The 11,410-nt window shown below is 36.5% G+C and overlaps 1 protein-coding gene across 1 annotated transcript in view; it reads right to left on the bottom strand.

The window, feature by feature from the left end:
• Positions 1-259: 259 nt before the first annotated feature.
• The window catches only part of MCCC2 (methylcrotonyl-CoA carboxylase subunit 2), a 34,998-nt gene continuing 23,847 nt past the window's right edge, over positions 260-11,410 (bottom strand). The window contains exons 13-17 of the mRNA XM_051643173.1: positions 9,864-9,930; positions 9,448-9,604; positions 8,558-8,672; positions 7,217-7,302; positions 260-673 (exon numbers count right to left, since the gene is read on the bottom strand). Coding sequence (XP_051499133.1) covers positions 556-673; positions 7,217-7,302; positions 8,558-8,672; positions 9,448-9,604; positions 9,864-9,930 — 543 coding nt within the window. The 3' untranslated portion in view covers positions 260-555. The remainder of the gene's footprint in view (positions 674-7,216; positions 7,303-8,557; positions 8,673-9,447; positions 9,605-9,863; positions 9,931-11,410) is intronic.

Genomic DNA, 11,410 nt, shown 5'->3' with positions numbered 1-11,410 from the left:
TTCTTGTTTTTACTTCAGGGAGTTGTACAAAAGAGCAATGCTTTTTGGATGAAAGCCAGAGAAAGGCCAAAGTGCCAACAACTGCATGAAATTTGTTATTTCATGCTGTGCTGAACTCCCTGCCTGTCCCTTCTCCTTCACCAAAATTATTTACTAGCAAATGTGGATTTTTTTTGTTGGATTGCAAAATATTTTGCACTTACAGAAGACAAAAGAAAAAGAATTAAAAGAAATAGAGGAGTTGATAAGCACAAATACATAGGTTATTTTGCAGGTTTATTTATATAAGATACAGTATCAATGTTTTCTTGTCAAACATAAAACATAATGCTAAAAGCTGCAGTTTATTCATGCAATGCAGTGCTAAGCAAGCATTCTGATTGATCTCAAATCACTATCAAAACACTGATACCCCAAGTGAAAATATATGACATTTCCATTACAAATAGTGTTTTACAAATCTGTATTTTTCAATCACCTCAATATTGTGGTTAGTTTGCTCTCCAGCCTCTATCTAGATATACAGAGGTAACTCTGATGAGTGTACAGATAAGTTTACATCCTGAAAACCCCAAATTCTGTCTTCTTCGTAGGTGCGTTTAATGCTGCACTGAGACTGAGGCCCAAAACCAGTCTTGTGTCAGCTGGATCGATAATTCCATCATCCCATAGCCTAGAAAAAAAATAAATCAAACAATTGTAATTAAAGGAAATTAACACATAAAACGGTTAGATTTTTATGCACATTAAACTGGCAAGAGCTATACTAAAGGAAGTGGGCTCAAGCTAAATTATACTTGAAACCATGGAGTTGATTCACTTTATCCATCAATGCAATAGACTGGTGTGTATTACTCTGTGGAATCTATCTTCTAGAACAAAGTACACATTTTGGATCAATTAAGAATATCAGGTCTATATATTTTAAATTAGAATCTTCATTCTTATTTTTAGTATGAAGTCATCACCTTAGAAAAAGATGTGGGTTTTAATACTCCCATGGAAACAAACATTTTGTCAATAACCTATCTGCTTCTATTAAGAATGCTAGTATTTAAGGACTACATTAATGACATCCTTATCCACATCACATCATTATATGTATGTTATTCAGGCTAGTTCAGCTGCCAGATGAGGATGATAAAAGTGTTTATTCTTTCATCATAACAAGAGCCAGAGTCACTTTCACGTATTTCCAGTATTTGTTGTCTTTCTTCTTTCTGCAGTCCACTTCTAAACAAATTTAAGATAGTACCCTCCTTAACCCAGCCCTGAATGAATTATGAGAGCAATTACTAATTTCCCAAGCCCTCAAAATCACAAACATTTGTAAATAGTCTCTTTCATATTACCCAAAAATTAAAGTATTCGTGCCACCAGCTCTCAATGATAGCTCCATCCTACCTAAAAGAAAATCCACGTAAAACCCCCCTGCATAATATATTTAACAAAACTGTAAATACTGTATAACTAATACCTCCCCAGCAACATATTTAAATAAGATATCACATTGCTTATTGTAATCCAGTCTTACTTAGATAAGCATACATTTTAATCAGGGTCTGCAAAACACTTGAGGTTTGAGACAAAACACTCATTCCTATCTTTTCCTAGAGAGGCTCATTTTGCACTCTTTTTTGAACTTACTTCAGTGTTGGCTAACGTTTAACTCTTTGTGGATAATTTAAAAATACAAGAAAGTGTTGTGACTAGGGAGCTAAGACTGACTCTACGAAGAGCAAGCATAGCCATTCCTTTCTAACTGAAGTTTCCAGCTATAAATCTATTGTTTGAAGATTAATTGAAGAAGATCTATTAGACAGGAAATTACATATTTTGTACTCTTCTCTCCTAAATGTGCCGACTTTATCCCCTAAAGAAAGAGGACTGAGAACTGTACATAAATAAATGCTGATAAGCTCAAGCAGCAGCAGATCCTTTTGAGTATTTTCCATCTTTATTTTGCCATGTGCTATGAAAGTAATATTCATCAAATCAGACAGAAATATTAAAAGACTGACAACCTATACTTTATATTTTACCACAAGTACATGCATCTATCCTAAGATGCACAAAGTGGAATTGTAATAAAGGACACCTGTAACAAGATGAGGCTCGAGGATTCAGACTCAGCTTAGGAGCCTGTTCTCCAGCTAGCAGAGAGAGAAGCAAAAAGACACCCAACTCAGAAAGAACTTTTTACTATTAGTCTATCTTACCAGAGTGCAGCTCCCCAAGTACAGGAAACTGCTACCCTAACTGGGGTACAAGGGCAAAGCTGAAGTACAAGAAAAGAAAGGGGACTGGAGAAGGAAAGACTCTGCTGTTAACTGGAAAATTAGCCTGTTTCTTTTTTGGGACTGAAACAACCGCTTGAGCAAAGAAATTCTGCACTAGAGTGGCTGTGGCACTCACTGACCTGGCTGGCAGGTCCCAGCCAGTGTAGAAAGAAGTCTGGAAAATAAATGTAAATTCTTCCAAGGGGAAAAAAAAAAGCTATAAACACAAATTACAAATACAAGGAACCTGTAGCTCTAGCTAGTCTGGTCTCATTTTAGGATTCTGAGTATCTCCTGGTGAGTTAGGAAGCTGTTCATTGGAATATTCTAACAGCCACACTTGCAATGGCACAGAATTGGTACTAATAGCAAATTCTGTTGCAGAAGACACATAAGAATTGTCAATGCTATATTCTGGGTAAAGTGCATCATAAAAGCTCTTGCAATCTGTTTCCTGTGAATAACTCCTTTCCTAACTGTACCTTTCATATCGTAAGTAAAAATTTATTATTTTGTCGTATTTTAACAATACTCCATTGAAAAGATACTCAGAGTAAGTGCTTCTTACCCTAAAACAAAAAACAATTAAAAGTTTTTTTGTTCAAAACAATGAAAGAATAAATTGGTTCTACTGAGACTTCCTTAAGAGTTGTTTGAATTCTCTTGGTTTTCCCCAAGATAGTGGCTATACCTCTTCCTACATAATCTAGTAGGACAGGATGTTCAAGAGAGAGTATTTCCTATACTTTTGACATCATGAAGTATGCATTACCTAAGTTTAATGCATGTGCTTTTCTTCCCTTCTTCTTGTATTTTAGATCTTGATTTAGTTTTGATGAAAATAGTCATATTAGTCTGCCAAAGGGATGGAGAAGAGCCATATTAAGAGTGAAAACCAAAGTGGTTTTGTGAGGTCAAATCAACCACAATCCTTTTGTTTTCTCACAACTATGAAAAAAACCCACAAAGAATAATTTCAAATATGATAATTTATATTTTTAACCAAATTTGGGGGGTTTGACTGTTACTGTTCTGTTCACTTGGTATATCAACTTTTTTAACAAACACTCAAAGTTTACTTTTTTATTTATGAAACACATTGAACATGAATGATGGAATCCATACATCTTAAAAGCATTCAATTGCTAAGGATCTGGGGAGGGCAGGGATGAACTGAGTCAAAAAGAATCACCAACTTAATGTGGTACCTGTCAAGCTGCAACTGTAATAAACGCTTCCAAACATGATGCACACTTTAACAGCGGATTTGTTTTTCTGTAACACCATTAAATATTGACAATCATGGAGATTGGATGTTGCACAGAAGTCAAGCTGCCTTCATATCGTTACCACCCCTGGTTGGCTTCTGCTTCTCTTTGTTTAAAGAAAACTAAATTCTTGACTGGAATGTAACATGAATAATTAAACTATCTATTAAAACCCCATTGCTAGAACATGAGTCACAGCTACAGTCATGAAATATTTGTAAGCAAAACACTGTGAGTAAAAGAAATGAAGTCCCCAAAAGTAAAATGCTCATACAATTTGTTAAGATGTAAACTACTGAAATCCTTTTAGAAACCTGTAAGCAAATTAACTAATTAAAAAGGGTGCCGCCTAATTATTCCCATTAATTAAGACTGTGAAAGGTTCTAATCAAATAATTGATTAAAGTTTGATTAGAAAATACAACTGTAGGGTACAGTATTGACATCCTGTACATATAACAAGTTACACTTTAAAAGCAAAATTAATAAGCAAAGGAAATAGGTCAATTTGCTTATATTTTAAGATCTTTAGGGCACCTCCCTCCCCTCTCATTTATTACTGCTAAAAGCTTGATTCAAAGCCTAATGAAATCAGCTGGGTGACATCCATCTCAATGGGGTTAGGCAGACTGGTCCCCACGTCCCACACAAGAGGACAGCACAACAGAGCCTCCAAACCGGCTGTGCCCGAGCAGCAACACTGCCAGCCATCTTGCTGCCCATCTACCATGCCTTTCTCTCAGAAAAACAAAGCTGTCTTGAGTCTTCTTGTTGATGGAGGGACCTAGTTAGCATCCGACAAAACCAAAGCTGTCCAGATTCAGCTTCAATACAGCACCCTGGCATTTTGTAGATGGTTAGCTGTAGTTTTTTACCATGCTTGGGACTGTACAGGAAGCATCCTTTAAAGCAAAGGAAACAGGTTACTTCTCCCTGACCTACAGCAAATACTTGCCAACAAGCAGCTGTGGATGCTGGCTGACAAATGGGTTGGCTCCAAGGTATGTGGTGGCTAAAACCTTCCTTCAGGTACATTACTTGCTGCAAAACCTGTAATCTTACTTCATCTCATAGTTCCTCTTGGGCCTCCTACTCCACAATGATGAACACTTTTGAGCTATCAGTCTGAGCCCTTGCCTTAGGAATTAGCAATAAATGATGGAACAAGGCACACACGTCATAACCCTGGCAGAAAGGCATGAAATCAGGGCAGAAAATACACTAATATCTACTGATATAGTGAATTACCTCTAAAATACAACAGAGTGCAACTAAGAGCGCCTAGACCATGAAGAATGTACCTACCAGTCACACAATTTTTCACTAGTACATCTCAGTGAAAAGGGGCATTTAACTTCTGTTGCTTTTAGCTGGATGAACTGCAGCAGAATTTCAGCTCTGACATTTGACTTCATGTCCCACCTGGGCTTATTAGCTTGAAAACAGCATCACATGAATGCAACCACATGCAGCCTCAGACCCACACTAGTTCTCAGCCTGCTCAGATCTCTGCACATTAAGTTTCTCTTCCAAGCTACAGGCACAATAAGAATACATAACTACCCTGCTTTTTTACATGAAGGACAGGACAACTAGCATTAAGAGCACTTCCTAACCCATAGGCATGAGTAAAAAGAGACTATGACTGTGTTTCCAGTGAATGTATTAAGAAAATCAAGTGTAAAAAAAAATAATAAATCAAACCATGCATCATCTCCTCGACACTAGGGATTAATTTTAAATACAGTTTGACTCATTTTTAAAATGAGTTATTTTATCAGTGAAAAATTCTACTCCTTAAAATCCAGTCACAAAACAACAGTATCTGTTTTCCCTTTTCCTTCATACCTCAGGGCACAAGGTTTTGTGACAAAGGTAGTAGGCTTGACCTTAAAGGGGTACTAAAGGAGACAGCACAAAAGCTTTTAACACCTGACAGTATCTCTCAATTTGGACACAACCCCAGTGAAATTTAAATTGATTAAAAAGATGTTTTAAAAAAGTCAAAACTACTGTACCACCAGAAAGCCCATGTCAATAACAACTCAGGATTTCAAAGAAGTATCCTTGTTGTTCATATGTAAGTACCCAAATAAACGGCAACTTAACAGCAGTGGGGGTCATACACATCCACAAACCCTGTCTGGGACTCGCAGCAGTGCCACCACACAGGCTTCTGCCAGAAGCAGATCCCAAACAGTGATGAGACTCCTAAAACTCTCCCTAAACCCATGAACCACACGCTCTATGACTGTGACACCAAAACCTGCTTAGATGACACCACAAACCTTATGTTAAGTATCCTACTGACAATACTTATGCCATCATTGGATCAGTCAGGGCAAAATGGCAAGAGCTTCCACTTGATAAAGGCACTCGTCTGATTATACATGAATGTTAACATGGATCCCCCAGGTACCATTATTTGTTCATTATTAAGTTCATCCTCTATCCCATTTATTTTATATACTCCTTCAGATCATGATAAAAAATTCACAAAGGACCTCACTGATGCTATGCTGCTGCTGTTGGTGCTTTATCAAATTTGTCATACATGAGATTAAGCAGGTATCAAGTTAGACAAGCTACTTCTCTTACTGGCATCTCTGCAACACTGACAGAGTATCTTGCACCAACCTATTGACGTAATCTCTGCTCATGATGGCCACATCAATATTTATCATATCCCAACCACTCTGTACTCAGTTTGTTTCCAGACTTTGCAGCTTGCAGGTAAGAAAACCATCAGTAATTCTAAGTCAGATACACAAAACTGTATGTACAGCGCACTCCACAGCTGGATGAGACCAATATTCTTTCTGCAAAAGGAGAAGCCATAGAGGCACAGTAAAGTCCTGTTATTGTATGCTAACTTCTCTCATCATTAACAGAGAGCCTGTGGAGAATTAGCTTTTGATACCAAAAGCAGAAAAATGTGCAGCAAGATCAGTACACAGAGGATGACACTAATGTAGAATAACAATCAGAGACCAAGGAAGCCTACAGGCTAATTTCCAGAGGTTACAATATAGGATGCCAGTTTGCTTCACTAGCCTTACTAGTTCCTGGGCATTTACTAATATTATTACATTAACCTGAGCACAAAATGCTGCAAAGCACTTCTCAAGAAACATGAATATGCTGCACCCATCAGCTAATGTGCTATCCAAATTGCTATCATCCAATACAGTCACATACCAACATCATGACCCGAGATTTGCAAATGACTTCAGGTCTTCCTGAACCTTCTGCTTTACCACTGGCCTCTACTACTTGGAGAATCTCACTAAAATTAATTCTTCGTAACATACATGCAGCCACTCATCACACTGCCGAATGGGCTGTATAAAGATGAGCTGGTACTACACTGGGAAGAATGATATAAAACTTAACAATCATAAAATATACAGAATATAAACTCCATGCTACCATATAATTACTTACAGAACCAGCAAAGTAATTCCTGCAAGAATATGCCTTCTTCTGAATCAGTACATTAAACAAAGTCTCAGAAACAAGACAGACACTGATTTGAAGCTCATTGTGTGGTACTGCACATCACAGACAATCTTTGTTCCAGATTGCTCTGTTCTTCAACATCAAGATTTAGATGTTATCGTTATGTTCTGTGTTTACAATTAAGGTTTGGAAACGTAAATTATATGTCACCTTGCACTGGAGTAATAAGGGTTTCCTTCCTCCTCAAACCTCCTAATGATTGGCTCCTTCAAAGCTGCTTCATCGGCTGCAGAGAACTAAAAAAACCAGGCAAAATAAACACAGGTAAGATATTTAGTATTTTCTTCCACAATTAATGCAGAGCTAAAGACACTGCACCACACTCAAAGAAACTGCCTGAATCACCTCTCTAACATTTCCCCCCCTTTTTAAACACAATTATCAATTTAGCATCTTTGACAACGAAAATGCCACTTTTCAAACGTGTGGGTGAAAAAAGGAGAGTAATAATATACTTAATTTAGTATAGGAATAAATAGGGATTGGCATCTCAAAAATTACTGAAGCCACTGTACTAAATAAAACCCATTCTGAGTTGCTTTTGGCAATTTTTTAAAATAAAACAAGTCTCTGCTATTCTAACACTGTATTTCCCTATAATCCAGAATGGTCACAACTGTAACTCATAACATTTTCAAGATTCTAACATTTTACTGAAATTAACTACAATTACTTCTCTCAAACTTCTTTCTGGGTATTATTCTTAGGCATTTGGGAAATTAAGATAGAGGGAGATCAGGGTGAATATATTAAGTCCACTGGAAAGCCCAAGTCAAGTGTAGAAAAAAAAAAGAACTGTTGAAGTAACATGTACATACTGCTTCATTATTCTGAAAAACTACTCATGATAAATACAAGCAATTTTAAGATACCACAATAAAATCTCTTTGTATGGGACCAAGGCACCAGAGTAACCATAAAACACATAATGTAAAAAACACAGCAGAAGAGGGTGTACAGAGAAAATAGAAACGTTACAACGTAAGATAACACTAATTTGCAACTATCATGTTGATATGAGTAAAAAATTTTTCCAAACCTCTACAGGCTTCTGCAGTTCTAAGTTCCATAATTTTCTGAATAATTTGAAGATCAGCTTTCTATCAAACCACCTACTTCAGAAATAATTGGTGTGATACTTTGTTCTCATGTATTTCTCCCCATACTCCATAATTAGGGAGGATCCCTGACTGCTCACATCGGGCAGAACTAATAATATGGTGCACAAAATACAAAAATATTACAATATGAGAAATACTCCTAGTTTTAAGCCAAGATAAGACATGTCATGAATGATCTTCACATTTAGAAGGTGTAGACAAAAACATTTCACAAATGCTTCGTGTTGGACAGTGCACTAGGCGGCACTGGGAGAACGACACTCATCGGTGTCTCACTCTGTAACATCCTTTCCTAGCTCATAAAGCAAACAACTCCAGTAAAATAATAAATGATAATGACATAATTGCAAATGAAAGAATAAAGAGGTACCTGTTTTCCCTCCCTTGCTTTTTGGTCCTTAGCTATTGTAGCTAGAACAGTTGCAGCTTGCTCTCCTCCCATCACCGATATGCGAGCATTTGGCCACACATAAAGAAATCTTGGACTGAAAAAATACATACTGAATTTTAAAATAAGGCATTGCCTCGTTTCCTAGTAAATAACTAATTCTCATTCAGGTAAGAATTCTTTTTTATGCACAACAATCTTACAATATATTGTTTTTTAAAGAATGCAAATTAATGTACTTCAATGCTTGCATCATTAGGTTTGACAATGTAAAAATCCTGCTAATTTCCTATATTCAAGCACCTTAACAATTTATTTATCTTTCTTGAGTCTCTTGATCTCACAAACTCCCTAGGAATTTCTCTCCTTAAAAATATCACCAACAACTTCAATAGTATCAGGACCTTAAAAAATGAAAAAAACATTTATATGAGTTATGTCCAAAGGGTAAAAAAAAAAAATTCTTAGGGCTTCTGCAAACGTTACTCATAAAACCAGGCTCATTAAAGTGAGTAAGGACTTTTTAAACAAGCTGGTACTCTGAACGCAGAATTAAGGCCCAGCCCACACTGCCTAATGATTGTTCAGGACAGTACAGTTTTTCCTCCAAGAGCTAAAATGGGAGAAAATCATGTCAACATGTTTACACACTAGGAAATCTCCCCCACCACCTAATTCAAGGTTAATCACAAACCTATCGATCTCTACAGGTTAGTCAGGCTTTAATTTATGACAATGTTCACTGAGAACTTTTTTGTTTTCCAAATAGCACAAGTTCTGAAAGAGTTTAGATAGTTCTTCAGAATGGAACTTTAAGGTTATTTTTTCTTAAGATGGTCTTACCTCCTGTCATAATTTGTAGTAACACTTACCTATATGCTCTTCCACACATCCCATAGTTTCCAGCTCCGTAAGAACCACCAATAATCACTGTTATTTTAGGTACATTGGCACAAGCTACAGCAGTTACCATCTTGGCACCATCTTTAGCTATCCCTCCAGCTTCATATTCTCTACCAACCATGAAACCTAAAGAATTACAATATGGAAAAAAAAGGCTGACTAACTTTATATTACTATACTGTGCTATATGTGCATTTAACACATGCAGAAAAAAATGAAGAACCAATCATAAGGCTAGGCCTTCACCAGCTTCTGACAGGCTGATTTCAGAGCAGGCTGCAGCTGTAGGTGCAACAAAGCTCACAAGATGCTAAGAGTCATAGCCTCAATGGTTAACAGCAAAGCCTACAACACAGTGAAATTACAAAATACTGAGCTTATTCACCTGTAATATTCTGTAAAAACACAATGGGAATATTTCTCTGGCAACACAACTGGATAAAATGTGTACCCTGTGGAGAGGAAAGAGAGAGAAAAAAAACAAAGTAAGCCTACAGAAGTTGAGCCAGGGAAGCTATCACTACCAGCATTCTGCAGTCTGTGACAAGTCTTCCACTGAAATCCATGGCAGTATTCACATCATCAACCATTGTACTATTCCTGCTTCATTCAAAGTTAACTGCAAAACATGCATTCACTCTAGCAGATGTAAGAAAATACCGAAAATTTCTAAGTTCAAGGAAAATAATATCTTAAAAAGCATTACTGCTTATCTGAAAAGCTCAACTGTTTTCACTCTGGCCATATGTAGTTAAACTACCGACAGCTTTACAACACGGCATCTGACATTAAGTTCTGTTAAGACTGTGTCATGGAAATAAAGACATCCAGCCAGAAAAACGTATCTCCTAATTTTCTGTACAAAATAAAAGTATTCTCTGAAATTGGGAAAGGCCCACATACACTGCTCATGGCCCTGCCAATTGCCATAACACTCTCTCCTTTTTCTCAGGGCAGATGCCCTTTACTCATTTTCTAGGAAAAGACCATTTTCCTAGCAAAGATACAAACAGTAGAGTCAAAGCTTCTGCTTCAACCAGAATTAATCTAAAACAATGCAGTTCCTCATGTTATTTAAACTGCTGGTAAAAAAAAAAAAAGAAAAAAAAATAAAAGGTGTATAGCATAGCAACTAAAAAATTCTCTAAGCTCTTATCTACACAAAACCAGCAAAATTGAAGAAAGCAAAAAAGAGGGAAAAATCAAAAAGCATAATCTTTAGCTAACTTTTTCAGATAAGTATTCAAACCATCATGGGAAAAAGATGTGTCACAACTCATGACAAAAATGGAAAAGGAAAACAAGGAATCTTGTTACATTACAATGCTTACAAAGGCTACATCATCAACAAAGGTCTCTCCAGAAATGAAACAAGTGAAACTTCACTATCTCCTCTTACAGTACAGATATGCGAGCAACAGCCAGCAGAGGAAAATTCCTTACATTTTTTACTCTGGTAGGAAAAAAGTTGAAACACTAAAGAATTAGAAAAATACTGTAAGTATTACAAATACTGAAGAAGTGATTTTCAGCTTGGAAATAACTGTGTTAATGGTAGCTGAAAAGACTGTCACTTAACTGCAGTGCTCCATTTTGAAAGTATTCCTTCAGTACATGAAACTCAATTGCGTGGATTATTTTATTACAGCAATAAATTACTCCCCTTCTCCAATTTCTCATCAAGGCTTCCTTTATTTCTATAGATTTTCTATACTGATTTCTTCACAATTAGTTTGAGAAGCCTGCTACAAAAACCTACCATATATAATTGCTGTTATAAAAACATTTAACTGACAGTAGTTTCTTGAAAACATAAAGAACTAAACCAAACAGCATGGAAAAAGGTGAGTAACCATTCTGCCAATACACAAAAACTTTTTATCATCATCAATCCCTCAAGCCCGATCTGTAAAGCACTGTTAACTGTAATGC

This window comes from Apus apus, chromosome Z (genome assembly GCF_020740795.1).
Source record: "Apus apus isolate bApuApu2 chromosome Z, bApuApu2.pri.cur, whole genome shotgun sequence".
NCBI classification, from domain to species: domain Eukaryota; kingdom Metazoa; phylum Chordata; class Aves; order Apodiformes; family Apodidae; genus Apus; species Apus apus.
This window is presented reverse-complemented; position numbering and strand designations above follow the sequence as displayed.